General features: G+C 36.5%; 1 protein-coding gene across 1 annotated transcript in view; it reads left to right on the top strand.

Moving 5' to 3' along the window:
* LOC122631447 (polypeptide N-acetylgalactosaminyltransferase 2) overlaps positions 1–17709 on the top strand; it is a 98939-nt gene that overhangs the window by 70668 nt on the left and 10562 nt on the right. The window contains exons 2-3 of the mRNA XM_043817138.1: positions 561–730; positions 1503–1622. Of these exons, the coding sequence (XP_043673073.1) occupies positions 561–730; positions 1503–1622 (290 nt within the window). The remainder of the gene's footprint in view (positions 1–560; positions 731–1502; positions 1623–17709) is intronic.

Raw genomic sequence — 17709 nt, 5'->3', positions numbered from 1 at the left:
TTCGTTTTTCTCTTTCTCTGTTTCTCTGTCATTTCATTTACATTTTCGATCTTTTCGAAGGAAGGGGAAACTAAAGAATAAAATTCGATAGTCACTCATAATTTTGTTAACATTTCCATACAAAATATCGAGCTATATTCGAGAAAGAATTTTTTTGTCAAATGAATTATCCAACGAGAATAAGTCAGGACATACATTTTGTATCAGATATACGGTATCTGTATATACATATATATCCCTATACACACACACATACGCAGAGATATCGTACGTTCTCGAAGACAAACAGAGAACGCGTCTCAAGGGAATCTCGATATACGAAATTCAATGACCTATATATACTCCGACATCCATTTTCCGTACAATACTATTCTCCACTATGGAATGCTCGCTCTCTCGTATTGACTTAGTGTATCGATATCTATGATCGCTAGCTGCTAACGTCGCCCTAGAGTCTGAAAAGTTGCCACAAGTTCGCTTTAACTTTCCATCTATCGTATTATCGGAAACGCGACTATTATCGGATTAGCTCGGTCTGACGTACCATTTTCTTTTCGCAGAACGAGAACAGAGCATTGCGACTGAAGGAACCCGCATCCTTGGCCCTATCCGCTGGAAATGCCGGTGGTTACATGGACCCAGATGGTACTGCCATTGCGATGTCGTCCGAACTACAGCCTGCTCCTACACCCGATCCAAGAGTCACTTGGAATTACTTCGACGAGCAAGGGTAAGGGAAAAAGTTTTCGTTTAATGTTTCGAACTTATGTGTACGAGCAAAGAATTCGAGTATTTTCGTGATCAGAAAATCAACAGCATGAGCGAACTCGTATCAACGGATCAATGGCGATGAAGAATTAAGGCCCATGGAAATGGTATGAAAAACGTTTCTAAATGTTTGAATGTATCTTCTTGTTTTACAATGCAAGTATTTTTTCACATAATTTATTTACATAATGGCATGTAAACGACAGAGGAAAAGAGAGGGGGAAAGAGAGAGAAAGAGAGGGAGGAGAGCATTTCCATTTTAGACAAGTAGATACTCGTGTACAAGTTGACCGAATGGCCTGGATAGCTTAATGGTTAAGGTAACTGCCCGAAAAGCAGATTCTAGTTTCGGTCCAACAGAGACTACCCAACGGTCCAACTTTTTTCGCGAATCCTACATACATAATTAATATAAATCGAGAAAAACGTAGAATCTCACGCGAACAAAATAGACGCAACCCAGATAACATTCGAAAATACTAAGCGAAACTGTCGCAACTTACGAGCAACCAAATTTTTTTCTCCGTGAAATACATCGACCACATTACCGTGCTAAAAACTTATGGGAGATAGGCGATATTAATACAACAGTTGCAAAGGGATGTTTACCGGCAAGTTTAATCCACAATCGAAATTATAAATTATGTATATTACCGGTCGCCGTTTTTACGTGCGTAGTTATATCTGATAAATATTTCACGAATATAAATTATAATATTTGCTTTTTATCGTAGGTACGTTTCGAGAGGTGGCCTGCGAGCTGGCGAGGACCCATACGCAAGAAATAAATTTAATCAAGAAGCCTCCGATGGTCTTCCAAGCAATCGGGATATTCCTGATACTCGTAGTGCTATGTGAGTAATAATAAATTGTAAATTTAATCGAATTTATCGAAAGAATTACGTCATTTATTTAATCGATCATACTATCGATCGTAGTCAAGTTCAGTTATATTCGAAATTGTGTCAATGAAAAGCTTCAAAGAAATGATCAAATTATATCGTAAATAATAATGCAATTGATCAAACTTAATGGCGAATCGATAAATAATCTATTGGGTTCGACGAATGAAAGAAAAATAGGGACAATTATTATTATGAAGAAGAAAAGTGCGAAGAGAAAAGTGATTGCGAAATGTCGATCTATCAATCCTTTCATACACTACTACCAAAGCCTTCGCGAATCTTTCGGGAAACAGCATTCCTCGCGTGTGATCGCCAAGATCGCAGCGTATCGTTGGGAATTCATGGAACCCCACGTCAAAGAGCGTTACATCGAGGCCGCCAGAAAGCAATGGCTTCGTCGAAGAAAAGCGGCAATGGCTCGTAAGAAATAGCTTCCAACGACCTCCGACCCAGTCATCTTTCAAGAAATCGATAGAAAGTACGCTTTCTCGGATGAATGAACTTCGATAAAGTTGATTGACTAGTCTTATTTGTCTCGATAATTTAAGACAAGTAACTTCTCATTCTCAATTGAATTTTTATACTTTACGCGTATAATGTATATATAGTTTATTCGATTTGAGATCTAAATTAATTGATCTCACGTAATCGAATATTTCTGAAATTAAATATTCAATATATATCTTTAAAGGTGTACATGGAAACAATGATGGGAGATGAGTATGATATTTAGATCAAACAACAAAATCTATCCGATCGTTGACGAAGAAGTTTTGTTATCGAAACGTTCAAAAGTATTATATCAAATTTTATCAGTTGTACTCTATTCTAATTAAATATCTATAACGTTAATAAAATAATTAAGAAATATAATAGTCTAGAATTTGTTACAAGCGTAAAAGATGCTCTGCAATTTATCAATTTTCCAATGTTTCCGTTTTCCTTTGTATTTTAATACAAGAGAAGAGAAATAACGTTGTTCGTTATAAACGAACCCACGAGACTCGCGGTGAAGTCGTATAAGTCAATTATTCAACAAGTGTAACGTCATATAGGAGAACACTCCATGCGTTGAATAAACTATTGCTTCTGTTTGTCTGCACGAATTATGGAAACAAATTTATGGAAAGCTAAAACTATGTAAGAGAAACAGACAGGAAGAGATATCATAGAATAAATCTGAAAGCCGTATTACATTTTTTTGTGAAATATTGACGAAAACGTATACATCTTGTTACATGTATATCTTTTATCGAATATTTTTGATCGACAAGATTGTTGAGTGTAACACGAATACTTTCTGACTATTACCTGATTGCAAAAATATATGCATATATACATACAAATGTGTCTGTGTGTATATGTATATATATGCATATTATATATATGCATACACATACACACACACACACACACACACACACACACATATATATATAAGTATAACGAGAAGATATCGAATATTTGTTCTATTCGCATTTACAGGTACATACATATACAAGTACGAATATTTTCTACGTTTTTCGGTTCTCTTCAAGCAACTTCCAATCGATATTACTTCGTCGTTTCAAATGCCGCTTTATATTTGAGAATTCAAATGGAATCCTTGTCCTCGATTTTCCTTAACTTTCTCTATCGAAGTGTATAAGGGCTCTTCAGTCTTCTCCAGCATGATCTAATTTCCGACGTCACCCTACACGCCTGTCACGTTCTCGACGAAACTATTTCTCTTAAGCTGTGGCAATCAACAAGTAAAGGAATTTCCGAGTACGTTCATGAGCCTATGTCAAAAGCTTGTCTCGGATGATTTTTAATATACGACGCGTGATCTTTCTCTCTCTCTCTCTCTCTCTCTCTCTCTCTTTCTTTCTACAATTATATATAATATGTTGCGAAAACTTGAATAAAAAATAAAAGAAAAAAGAAACTTATTATTAAAATTGCAAAACGATGAAGTGCACCCGTATATTTTTGATAAATTATCGATTCGTAGTATAGGCTAGCGAGTTACAAACGTTTACGTTCTCATTTTTCGAACAACATCATTACCGAAACGTCTTTATCGCGATGAAAGAAGTTCGAAAATCGTGTCACGAGGTTGCTCGGTGTCTTTAGAGGCTGCGACAAAGGATGACATCTTCTGCAATGTACTTGGACCGATACAATAGGACCTTCCGACATCGCCGTTGCTGAATGAAAAGCTGTACTACTTGCATTGAGTTGCAACGGAGTTGCGTGTACGTACATACGTAAGAAAATATCAAGGGAATCGAGCCTAAGTCGAACCACGAAAATCGATATCGTATGAACGGAGCTTTGTATTATCATCATTATTTCTATATCGAGCTTGTCGAGATAAAACTCGGTAGGACAATATCCGGCCCATACGACGAACGATTCTTTATCTCGATCATTTAGTAGACATATTTTCTTTTTCTTTTTTTTTTCTTCTTTTTCTTATCTTGTCCCTCTCTTTCTTTTTTTTTTTTTACTTTCTTATCTTCTTCCTCTTCTTCTTCTTCTTGTTCATCTTTTGCCTTCTATTCTTATTCTTCCACGACAAAACGTCAAGAGGTTCTTTCTAACTCGGCAACTCGTGACAACAATATTTTTATGACGTGTTCGCGAAGATCAGCGAAGCTCTTTGTAGCAAAGTTTCGAGCTACCAGAGATAAGTCCGAGACGAAAATCCCCAACGTAAATTTGTGGAGGTACTTTTAAAACTTCGAGGTAGCATTATCGGGTGGAACTGCATTAAGATGAAACTTCCTCTCGAATGCCGTCAGGTTTTAACTCGAAGATAAATATACATTATTTTCGGTCTTAACGTTAACGAGTTACTATGAATCCTTACCAATATAATTACGTACCTTCAATATTTTTTTCTTTTTTAATTTTAACCAACGTCCTGTTAGAACTGACAGCTCTTATTAGAGAATAGCGTCATGAATTTTTCCAGGGAAATATTTCAAATAGTACATCGAATCGGTGTATAACGGTAAATCCTTTTGTGCGAAGGACAAGTTTTCTCTCCTTTCTGGCTCGCTGTTGATCCACCTTCACAATATCGCCAATCTCCAATGGCCGAACTCGAAAGGACGACTGGAAAGCTGTCCTCCGCAGTTTCTGTCACATTCAGACCGTATATCCCCCTATAATTGGACGATGCTCGTGGAACTCTTATCGGTTAATATTGCTCTTTCCATGAAGGAATTTAAAAAAAAAAAAAAAAGAAAAAAGAAAGAGAATAAAGAAAAGGGATAAAAAAAGAAAATCGATGAACGAGTTCGCTCCTCGAGATTCGAACTTTTGTCGAGGGAACAATGAAAGTAAGTTGGAAAGAGTAGAAACAATTCAGAGCTAAATATCGAAGCGAATAGCTTAGAAAAGACGACGAAAAGTGCTCTCATTGACTCTCCTCGGTTTACTTCGATGAATGCAAACCTTTATGCTATTCTCGCTAAATACGTAACTTCGAATTGAATTAAGTTGAGCGTAGCGTAAGCTCTCGTAGCTTCTTTTATAACGAATCCAACTAGGGCAACGCTTCATTAGCCGAGCAAGCGATCGTCTTCTTAGTCGACTGAACTCTCGATAAAGCCGACCAATGAAACAAACGTTCAAACTCGGGTATCCTTCAAATCGGTAGGTAGTCGGTAGCCGATCCGTCGACTTCGTTTTCGCGCTCGAAAGCTCGCCAAAGTCGTTTCTTTCCGTCGATGTTCCTTTTCCGTAAAAGCTCTTTAATAAAAATAATCGAAAGAAAATCGCGATTCCTTCGAACGAGACAACGAATAATGGATCCTCCAGGCGAAGAAGATAAAGTTTATTACCGTTAAGGACAGTTCCTCCTTTATGCTCCGGACGTCCTTCGCTTTGCTTCGTTTCTATGACTTTTTTTTATCGTCCAACCTGCTGACGCCAACTTAGGTTTTTTTGCTAAGTGACTACCCCGCCGTTCGCTTCTTTCTCTTCTTTTTCTTCGTTTTTCTTCTTATCTTCGAAACGCTCTTTAAAAGCCTTCTTTCAGGATTTGCTTTAAAACTCGGTTCATCTCGATAAACAAGTGAGACGATAAACAAACGCTTTGCTACTTTGCAGAACGTCTTTAATATATTATTACTTTAGATCCGTTCTCTTTACGTATGAACTATCGATACGAGTATCCGATCGAACAATTCGAATCTTCGTTTACATTAACGAACTATCTACGATACTCTTAAAGTCATTTAAATGTTTAATAACGCTCGTTCATCGACTCTGTCCGAATAAATTTACTATGAGAAAAAGCCGTAGAAATAAATCGTGCGTAGAAAAGACGAAGGGGCAAAGCTCCGAACGATTTTAATTGAAAAGTACGGCTAATTAGAGACACTACCTTGTATAATACCTTCAGGAACTTGCGAGGAGTTGAGCAAAAAAATAAATGCGAGAGAGCTTAGTAATGTTCGTAACATCGAACGAAAAGATTCGTAACATTCATTTGGAACGTGAGAAGTACTCACATAGAAAGTTCACTCGACAACTTTCCTCCTTTGGACAAAGCTCGACCGAGAGATAAGATAAACGAAAAGACGATCCTGACGAGTAGACCCCTTTCTTCTTCTCTTTTCTTCTATTTTCTCACTGGTACATCTTTCTCCCAGATACTAGAAGAATCGAGTCTCTGTTTAGATGTGCTCGAGGGAGATTAAAAAAATGCTAAGAGTCGAGTATCTTCAATGGACGAACAAAGAAAAAAAGAAAGAAAAAAAAGATAAAGAAAAAGAAAAACTGACGCTATCCAATATGTACGGCCATCTTGTCGAATAGAGCATTTGCAAAAAAAAAGTCTTGCAACATTTCACCGGAGGGAGAAGAAATATCACTATATATTTTTTCACGAGTCGAATAGAGGAGAGGGAGAAAGGGAGAGATACTTCCAAAGTCTTTTTCGACGATATCTCCCACGCTTTTCATCTTTACGTAGAGACGAGAACGCAAAGAGCGACGGTCGTGCACGATGCGTATGCAAATGCACTGGTTTGCACCTGGATAACTAAACCTTCTTCCGCCATTCTGCTCTCACCGTCCTACCGAATAATTATGTTTGTTTTCCATTTAAGTTGTTTGCGCCTCTATTTGCATCACTACCAACGAGACGCTTCACGCTTCTCTTTCTCCTCATATCTGACAATCTAGTTCCTGCAGTTCTTTGCAATTTTTTTTTTTTTTTTTTTTTTTTTTTTATATATCGTATCATTTATTTTTTCTCGGAAATTATGAAAAATGCACTCTTATGTAACAACTTTCACTGTTTAAAACGAAAAAGAAACAAAAATAAATAAAAAAGAGGGAATGAAAGAAAGAATAAATCTATTGTTTATTCAGCGTTGATCGATTATTATGTAGTAGAATCGTCTCACGAGTGAACGAAAAGGAAAAAGACTCCTTAGTGAGAGGAAGAAGTGATTCATCTCGGCGAAAGTACGCTCCGATCGTGTTTCTCGAGAGACGAGAAACGATTCCGGCAAAAGAAGATCGGCGGACGCACGTAGTACGCGTAGACGATCCCACGGAGTCGAAAAGGAATGTCTCTCTTGGATGCTGACGAGCATGGATTAAGAGCACGGCCAACTACTTTCTCAGGAATATAAATCGTTTCGACTTGATCGAGAAGAGATACCTACGTGCTGCTGGTAAAACCGAGCCAACGTTATTATCGCTACAAATATCACGACCTTTCCTCTTCCTCATTCGAGAAGAAAAAAAGAAAAAAGAAAAAAAAAATGCTCTTTCCTCTATCTCTTCCTGACTTTCTTCATATCCTCGAGATATTGGCCTATTTTCCTCGCGAGAAAAGAAAATTTCGACTACTTTTCTTCTTTTTCTTTTTTCTTGAAATATTATTCCCCATCGTGCGTTTAAGAGATCGTTTAAAAGGAATACAAGTAAGTAGATACTCGTAGAACGAGTATACCAATTAAAGAAGAATCTTTTTTCTTCCGACGAATTTACGATCCATTTTCTTGTAATTTATTCAAGAAAGTCGCGGAAAGACGAACACTCGAGGATTCTTTAACGAGAAATGAAGTGCTCTTCGAGTTCGAGAAAGCGATAATAGTCGGTGGCCAGGGATACAAGGATTACGTGGTGGGACGTAAATCCGAAAGAGAAAATAATTGGCCAGCGATATCCTCTTTCTAAGTCTTTTTTCTCTTTTCTTTTTTTCTTTGTTTTACTTCTTTCTTTTTTCTCTTCGCTCGGCATCGATATCGTGCGTCAGGTGCTTGGCTACCACCGTAAACGGTAGGGAAATTAGTTTAGTCTCCGAGAAGAGAAAGAGAGAAAGAAAAAAGAGAGAAGAATGAAGGAAAAAAATGAGAGAAAAGTATAAACGAGAAGAGGAAGAAAAAGAAAGCTAGATAGATAGAGAAAGAGAGAGAGAGAGAGAGAGAGAGAGAGAGAGAGAGAGAAAGAAAAAGAAAGAGAGAGAAAAAGAGAGAAAGAGAGAGGACTTGGTTTGGAAGCTACCAAAAAGGTTATCGTTACGTTAGTTGCGCCTAGGTACGAGCTCGTTTAAGTATTCACGCCGAAAAAAGGGTAACAAGGTGGTCCGAAAGTTTTTGATTTTAAAAAGCGCCTTTATGTTTTATTCAGCAAAAAGCGAACTTCCGGGATGTAGGATGATGAAGGACGGTGCACACAGTCGACGTTTTATGCACGATGGGAAGGCGATCGAAGTAGTAAATGAACGACGCTTCCCAGAAATCCATTTCGTCGAGATTAAAATAATCGCTAGTATTTATCTTCTAGACAATTTAATAATTTTTATATTTTTTTCTGTTTTTTTGTTTTTTTTTTTTTTTTATTTGCTTTAGATTGCTCTCCCGACAAATCGATCGCGTTATCTGTATTACGTAAGATGCTATGCAACATTCTTTACTAGTCAGTTATGCGTTCGCACTTACGTTTCATCTTTCTCTCTATTAACTTTGTTATTTTCTCGTGTCGATGAAGTCAATGATTATTATTTTTTCACGCTTCGCGTTACAAATGTGAAGCATCATTCGACTAGAGAGAAAAGCAAAGTCACGAGTGAACGTTCCTTTCATCTCGCGATTGTGTCGGTCCTTTTACTCTCTTTCTCCCTCTCTCTCTCTCTCTCTCTCTCTCTCTCTCTCTCTCTTTCCCTCTCTCAGAAGAAGAAGCGCGAATGTAAAGTGCTTTGGAGAAAAGGCGACAACGAGGTAAGAAAGAGAAAGAGTAAGAGAGGTTGCAAAAGGTCGGAGAACGCGATTGCACCACCTTCGGAGAAATTACGGAAGACGACGGAATATCTGGATGAAAAGAAAAAGAAAGAGAATGGAGATGCAAGGAGTAAAGGGATGGGGTGGGGGCAGGAAGGGGGTAAGAAGAGGGAAAGCATGATAGGGACGAAGCAACGAAGCTACTCTCAAAACTTATACGAAATTAGATTTTAAATTCCGCCCTTTTCTACCGTATTCTCTCCTCGACCTTTAAATTGCAAGAAAATAGAAACGCCGTACGCAAGTAGTCACGATTCTTTCGAAACTTACAGCACCGTACCGTGAAGGACAAACAGAAAGGGAAGGGCTTTCCATTTGTATAAGAAGAAAATGTAAGAGAAAAATCTTCTCGAGATTCTGTACCTTCGTTTCCCTCGAGACGATGCATTTTCGTCTTTGAGCGTAAAAATAATGAGAAACGCTAACGCGAGCTTTACGAGGACAAAGTCGTTTTATGGTATGTATGTATCTATGCTATATAGATGAACATACATTTCGTACATATATATATATATGTGTGTGTGTGTGTGTGTACGTATGTATGTATATATAGATAAGTATTCCGAGTTATGGAGAAGAAAAATTGAGGCGTTTCGCTATCTTTCTCGACATTAAGGAACGTACTTATTCGGTACGTACTTACGGAGACGCGTCGAATATCGTTAATATTAATGTCTCCTCCGATCGATGCTTTGCGTTGGAACGAGTAGAATTAATCGATCGCATCCATGTATAATGTAATACGCTGAGCAGTCTCGACAGAGGGATCCAAAGGCATATTGGCTTTGATAGCTCCGTGTAAACGTGACATAACTTCGAACGAGTGATCGCACGATACGGTTTTATGAAAACAACCTTCGTTTTATCTCGAGCCCAAATGAAATTTTCCTATCCGTTGCATGGGAGAAACTGTCATAAATTTTTCTCTTTTCCTCTCTCTCTCTCTCTCTCTCTCTCTCTCTCTCTCTCTCTCTTTCCTCTCTCTTCTTCTCTCTGTATCTCTGCCGCTCTTCGTTACGTCATTTTTTCGAAAAACCAACAAACTCGAAAGGCATGCAATTCTCCAAATTACGTCGCCGCTATTCGCGAGTATGGCTTAACGAGATTACCATTTCGAACAAAATCGCCATTGGTTTGCGTTGACGAGCCGAGCCGAGCCGTGGACTCTGTGGAAAAATGAATTTTCCATTTTCGGCTCGCTGAAGCGAACATTATTCGCTCTCTCTCTCTCTCTTTTTTGTCCCTGTTCCTCCCTCCGTCCCACTCTTTCTCTCTCTCTCTCCTTTTTTGTCCCTGTTCTTCCTTCCATCTCCCTCCTCTCTCTCTCTTTCTCTCTCTCTCTCTCTCTCTCTCTCTCTATCTATCTATCTATCTATCTCTATCTTTCTCCTCACTTTGAATGTTTGCAGAAGAGGCTTTTGTGAATAGCCGACGATCAACGACCGATCGATAGGGAGACACGTAAATGCGTTGTCGTCCGGTCGACGACTTACCGTCGCTTACCACCTGATTTACATAATTAATCGAGCACGTTGGAACGACGGTGTAAGTAAGTACTTACTTCGATGATGAAATCATACGCAATTCATTCCATACGCAATTGCGTAGAAATAAATAAAGTACAGATTCGAATATCTATGTAAAATCGTTGTCGAATTCGCACTATGAAGATAATCTAATTTAAATTCCACAAAGTTTTCCTTTTTACAAAGGTTGCGTCGAAGTGAACGGACTTCCGTGAGAATATTGATATCGCGATTCGAATTTCAATATCGTCGTGCATGTTATCGTGACTATTCGCACGCGGTACCGACAACGAGCGGATGAGAGAAAAACCAAAATAGGAAGAGAGAAACGATAGGAGCTAAATTTGCATAGTATGATTTCGACCGAATCCAATATTTGTGAAACGATGGCACAAAGTTGAATGATCGAAAGGTAAAAGAGTTTATCGTATTGTTCAACGAAAAATATATAATATATAATTTTAAAGAAATTATCTCGTGTAATTATCGCGTTATCTGTTTTAAGTATATACTTTGAATCTAAATAAAATGAATAATGGAAGGGACATACGAAGCTTATAACACAAATATCGAGTTTCCTTGGAGCCTAGAATCGGCCAAGTAGATCGTCCCGTATAAACAAAAATTTAAGCAACTTAGCACGTAAGTCGTGCCAAGTCAAACATTTACCATTTCGGCTAAACGCCATCCTCGCTTTGCTAAGGCCTTCTAAGGATAGATTAATTCTTAAGCGACGTAAGCCAAACGATCTAATACCGTCGACGTAGCGATTTCTCTCATCGATCGAACAATGCGATCTATTTCTTGGCGAAAGCAGAGAATATGGTAATTCGAATGAAACGTAGGTTGAAAATGGAATAAGGTACAAGGGAGATAATTTTCCTAAAGTCGACTGAAACGGCCGGGATCTGTTCGTCTCTCGTATAAATATAAAAGTGATGAAACCATGACGAATTCAATTCTTTCATAGAACGGTCGCACGGAGTTCACCGGTTGCCCAATTCCGGCGTACCTAAATAAAACTAAAAATCTAAAAATTGTACCGAGAGATAGGGTACGTTCGTGTGGTCTCTATAATACACCGATCCGCGTACACGTATATGTGTATATATATATATATATATATATATATATATATGTATATATATATGCATATATCTGTATGTATATAGGTATATATGTATGTAGGTGTATAGCTGAATTCAGACAGATTTATGCGTACTGCCTTCGTATTTTTATTGCGAGCCCCAGTCGGCTGAATAGGGTTATAAGTCACGCGTTACGAGCTCCGTTCGATATAATCTCGCGTGCGAAGAAGAATAGAGCTTTATTCGAATAATGCAAATAAAGGTGGAGAATAATTAAGCTGACGCGAACGTCTCGCGTTATTCCGCAAGAACAATATGGTAAGAGCGTGAAACTATAAAACGTATCAAAACCAGAAGGAATGTCAGACCGAAAGAGGAATTTACAGTGAAACGATCTACCTTTATACGTTCAAAATCCAGTGGTATGTTAATCGTTACTACTTCGAATACTGTGAGAACTGTATTTGAGAAATATATATGAAAGATATTTCATTAATAACCATTGATATTATAATAATAGTATTTCTAGAGATATCTCTGGCTAAATTAGGAGCCTGAAAGAGTTTCAAAGAATTTATGATTTTTATAGAACTCCGATGATCAATTTGCATTCTCGAATTGAGCGGGTCAGTTGGTCGCTCGTTAACGATACATTTCGACAAAGTCGTTCGACGACATTCCTAACAAGGTCGTTCATCATAAATTCGATTTTAAATTCGAATCTCCTCGCTCTACTCCCAAATGAGAAATAGCACGTTTCGATCATTCGTTCGGATTTTATAATTCGTCTTATTTGTTTTGCAAGAAAATGAAAATTTCTTAATGTTATTAAACGGGGTCACGTTAAAGCTTTTAGAAAATTGTATCCGCGTTCAAAATCCCATAAATGTGTATGACGAAAGTATATAAACACGAAAATGCAGTTTCTCTTGGTATTTTCTATCGATTAAAATTCCGATCTTGAAAAGTTCTTTGAAAAAATTCTATAGATAAAGCTTCGAGCGAATTTACAAGGCGAGAGGTTCAAGGAGAAAAATGATTTTTGGTAGAAACGTTGGCTTGAATGCGAAAAAGGTGAGAGGATAAGGTCTAACTTATAGGAGCATTATTTCAGCGAAACCGGAGCAACTAAAATGCATTTTCTTTTCCATATTTTTTAAAAATCTCTTCCATGACAATTACTATTTATTTATATGTTTATTTATAATCCAGTAATTTTTATGAATATCGTAGAGCAAACTTCGTCTTGTCGGACTGTAACTTTCCTGTTTCTTTAAACATTTTACAAAAATTATATAATACGATTGAAAACTACTATGTTTAGAATCTCGGTTAATGATTTGTACGAATATCGAAGACGAAACTGAAGTAGTCAAAATCGTGTTAAAATAATCGTAATTTCCGAGACTACGTAACTACTACATGAAAAATGAAGCACGTACGAATCTTCCGACATGTAAATGGTAATAAAGCGAAACCGGATATTTTCTAGGATGATTGCGACTCGACAGAAATGTTTCTAAAGAATTTTGATGTTTTAGAAGAAACTACGTATATGTAAATTGTCGTAGTTATAATACTCTGTCAAACTTTTAACCGTGTATAATTTAATGTATACACCAAGATATATTGTATAACAAATAGTAAATATTGTAGGAACAAGCGTGACTCTTATGTACTGTCGAACAGGGCGAATCAAAACAATGATACTACTGACAAAGTACATTCGAGATCTTACTTCTTAACTTTACTTGTTCTAGCACTTAAGTTACGAACGTTAAACTAAGTAAAGTCGAGCTAGCGTAGGAGTTTGAATCATACAGGCGTGTATGCGAACGAAAGACAGAAGAGTTCCAAGTTCGTGCTCCAGAGTTTGCCGAGGGCCTTCAGTAATTTGCATAACGTCGCAAATACGTAATATAGAGGATAATCCTTAATAACTTCTCTACCAGGAACAATCTGCTTATCGTTGAGAGATAGACTGATAAAATTCTACCTAACTCGATATATTTACGTGTTAACGTGTATACGGATCGTTTCCTACTCTTTCATTCTGAGAATTAATTAATGAGAAATTCGTAAAATATAAAATAAATGTATGTGTCTCCGGCAGATAAACTTAACAAACAGTTTGTTTAAAAGCTTTTATCTCTCGTGTTATACATACACGTATCTCAGTTCTAATTCAATTTACAGAATGAAATACTCGTCCTCGGAAATTTTTACGAGGCATCTTCGTTTTCTAACGACAACGAGAACGACGACGAAAACGACGGCGACTTATGGGTCTGTTCTCAAGGAAAAGCTCTGGTTGGATGCATACACATGTCGAGCACGTATATTCCGCTAAGAGAAAAGTTTCTCTGTCTGTTCCGTGCATTTGCGTCTGTGGATTGCAGCTGTTGGTGCAACGAACGAGAAAGAGAGAGAGAGAGAGAGAGAGAGAGAGAGAGAGAGAGAGAGAGAGAGAGAGAGAGAGAGAGAGAGAGAGAGAGAGAGAGATAGGTAGAGGTAGAAGATAAAGGTATGAGAAGAAAAGTTTCCTAGGCATTTTCGCGTTGAGAAAAGCCGCAAGAGCTACGATTGCAAAGTGTCGAATACTTTGCAAGAACGATCGGAAGTCGAAATGTCGTAAGGCTTGAAGCCAACGTCAAAGCCGACGATCGACGAGCACAGGAGCTGATCCGCTTATCGACAGGCTTACGTTGTACCTCTTTCTATCGTCAATTCGACATCTCGAGAAAATCTATATATATATATATATATATATATATATATATATATATATATATATGTATGTATGTATGTATGTATGTATGTATGTATGTATATATATATATACACACATGTATATATATAACGAGAATAACGATTTATTACATATATATATATATACATATATATTATGTATAATATATATTATGTATATATTATATATAATATATTCTTATAAAAGTTTCTTCCGTTATCTGCATGTAGCTGCTTTATCTGGCAGTATTTAAAAACGAAAGAAGCTTTTGAGACAACCTAATATATATATATTATCTATAATTATATTATATATAAATTATATATGATTATATATATATATATATATATAACGAAACAAACGAACGAATGAGATACCCAAGGAACTTAAACTTCGATCAAAAATATAAAAAATTGTTATTCTTTTTTTTGCTCGTTAATGTCATGATTATTTAAGAAAAAAAAAGAAATAAAAAGTCTTACATTATTGGAGAACAAAGGTAAAGAATTTAAAAACGAGTCTTTCGATAAAAAGTGAAAAGGAAAGCGAGAAGTTTAAAAGTGGTAGTCGGTGGTTCGATCGGCGGTTCAAACGATTCTTCTTTTTTCTTTCGCGAGAAGAGTGCCGAAAGCATCCTCTCGTTTCTCGTAAAATGGTCTCGTAAATCATAACGACTCGGAAATCGACAGTCGGACTTACCGTTGCGCGTTCTTCCATACTCTCGTAATTCTTATTCGACCGACGATAACTCATGACTCGGAAAACGTGCTCTGTCACGGCCATTATTTATTTTTTATTACGTTCAAACGTATCATTACCTGTATCATTAAACGTATCATATTGTACGATTGACAATTTATACAATATTTTTTTCGTCTTCGTAAAAAAGTATATTAAATTATACGAAATAATAATAATCCAATGTATTTGTTAACAAGAGAAAGAGAGAGAGAGAAAGAGAGAAAGAGAAAAAGAGACAGCCAGACAAAGACAGAGAAAAAGAGAGCGAGAAGGAAAGAAAGAGAAGAACAGAGAGAAAGAGAGAGAGAGAGACAAATTAACGCTCTTGCAAAAACTATGCTTGCAATAAAATCGACGCAGTTAAGACTAATTAACGAACCAATCTCGAATTGGGAGAAATTGGTTAATGAATCTACGAGTAAAGCATCGGAATATCCACTCAACCATATCGAATTGTTTGTTACAAGGTTCGCGAACCATCCCGTTCATTTGAACATGTTACTATTATCAATCAATTTCTATTTATTCTTCCCTTGCTAGTCCTTGAGAAAACTAATTCCAAAAGGAAGAAGAAGAAAAAAAAGAAAAGAGGAAAAAGAAAAAGAATGCATCTTAAGAGCGGTCGAGATTGGTATGGAAACTCAATTCCAAAATTTTATTCCGAATATTACCCCAGCTCGTATGAGAAAGCTCGTTTAACGAGCCATTAATATACAACGAGACAACGCAACGATTCTATGTTTTCGAGAAGGGATTTTGTCGTCCCACTCGAGAGTCTCTCGTAATTAGTTCTTTCGTTGAGTACTTTCCTCATTTAACCATAACACCTAACTTCTGATTAAAGTTAGCGTTATTAAAACCGAAGTTACTTTTGTTTTCTCGTTCTCTTTTTCTTTTTCTTTCTCAATTGTACGTGTATCTCAATTGATTTCTTTAAGATCATTTCCAACGATCGATCATAAAATTTTGGACATAATAATGCATAACATGCTACTAGATCCGTCCTACGTTTAGTCCGAGCAGCACTTTAATGAAATAATTAGCAACGATCGATGTAAATTGAAATTGTCCGAATTGTGTCGCAGTCCAAATGCATTCGGTCAGAGAGGAAATCGATTGAATTGCTCATAAATCAAGGGAGCTTCTAATTCGAAAAATTGATCAGGAAATAAAACAATGAAGTTAATTAGGTGCAATGGAAATCGTTCTTCAGATTTTACTCGATATAAAGAGAAAGATTGAATAGCTTTCGAGAGGCCACGTTTGAATCCTGAGTAACGTAAGACAGTAAGAAACGCTCACGATGCATGCCGGAACTCGCGCATCTTTTATTCACGATGCCAGCGACTCTCGAACGCGATATACCTACGTATACTTCCGCGAGATTCTTCACGTCAGATTTGAAGATATACACGTATTTATACGTGCCATAAAAGAGAACAGAGGTCTTGGTTCGATGAGATTTTATAGCCCTTTTTTCACACTTCTCTCCCCCCTCTGGTTCCCCATCATTCCAAATTTTCCCGATAAAATCGCTCAAATTTACGATTCCCTATGATTCAACATTCTTTTCAGTGTTTTATACTCTCGCAAGCTTTTGCCAAACAAGAAATAAAGAGTCTCGGAAAAAAGCTAGGAACTACGACGTTATTTTTGACAAACCTATCAACGTCGTCCTTTCCACTTTTCATCTTTTTTCTTAATACTTATATATATATATATATATATATATATATGTATGTATGTATGTATACATGTATGTATATATGTATGTATATAAAACAAGAAAAAGAGAGAAAAGAGAAGAAGAAAAAAACAAGCTATTACTCATACTACTATCCATAAATTTCACTGACACGTGATTCACATTCTCGACGAATAAACCGAATTTATGGTGAATACGATCGATCTTCTTAAAACGACATCGATAGCTTGCACGTACGGTTCGTCGAAGTAATTAATTAAACAGTTATTATTCGTCGACAACTGTATGCACTTTCGTGATATCGTGCGCACATTGCAAAACGGTATTTCAATGTGGGCGTAGGTTTAATCGATCGATGAAACGTCTAAAATTCATCTCTCGCATTTGCATTGACGGGAGAATGCTAACAATGTTTCGTTGGATCGATGCAATGCCGATATTCTGAATAATTAAGAAAATCATTATATTATCATAAAAAAATTATATTGTATATCAAGAATGTTCAAATTGAATAGTGTTGAGAGTCATATAGAAATGTTCACATATTTAGAAAAACCAAAGACAGGAAAATATTATATTTGATTCGAAAGTAATTTTAAGTGATGCTTTTTCTAATATTTTTATTAAAAATATCATTCTTCGATCGTTAGAATAATTGTTGCTCATAAATCTTTTAACAATTTTAATAGCTCTTATTTTTTTAACCTTTACGAATGTAATTTTAGATATTTAAACATGCTGTCAAATATTACTAATTTTTACAATTTCTTGTTCTAGTTAGAGAAAAAATTGTGAAATAAAAAAACCGAAAAAAATTCTCTCGTTTTAAAACAAAAAATATTCAGAAAGCAATTTATTAAACATTTCTATATGAATTATTTGAAAAATCGATTATCGAACAAAGTGCCGCAAAGAAAGTGATAAAGAGCCGCAATTTA

This window comes from Vespula pensylvanica, chromosome 9 (assembly GCF_014466175.1).
Source record: "Vespula pensylvanica isolate Volc-1 chromosome 9, ASM1446617v1, whole genome shotgun sequence".
In the NCBI taxonomy this organism is placed as follows: domain Eukaryota; kingdom Metazoa; phylum Arthropoda; class Insecta; order Hymenoptera; family Vespidae; genus Vespula; species Vespula pensylvanica.
This window is presented reverse-complemented; position numbering and strand designations above follow the sequence as displayed.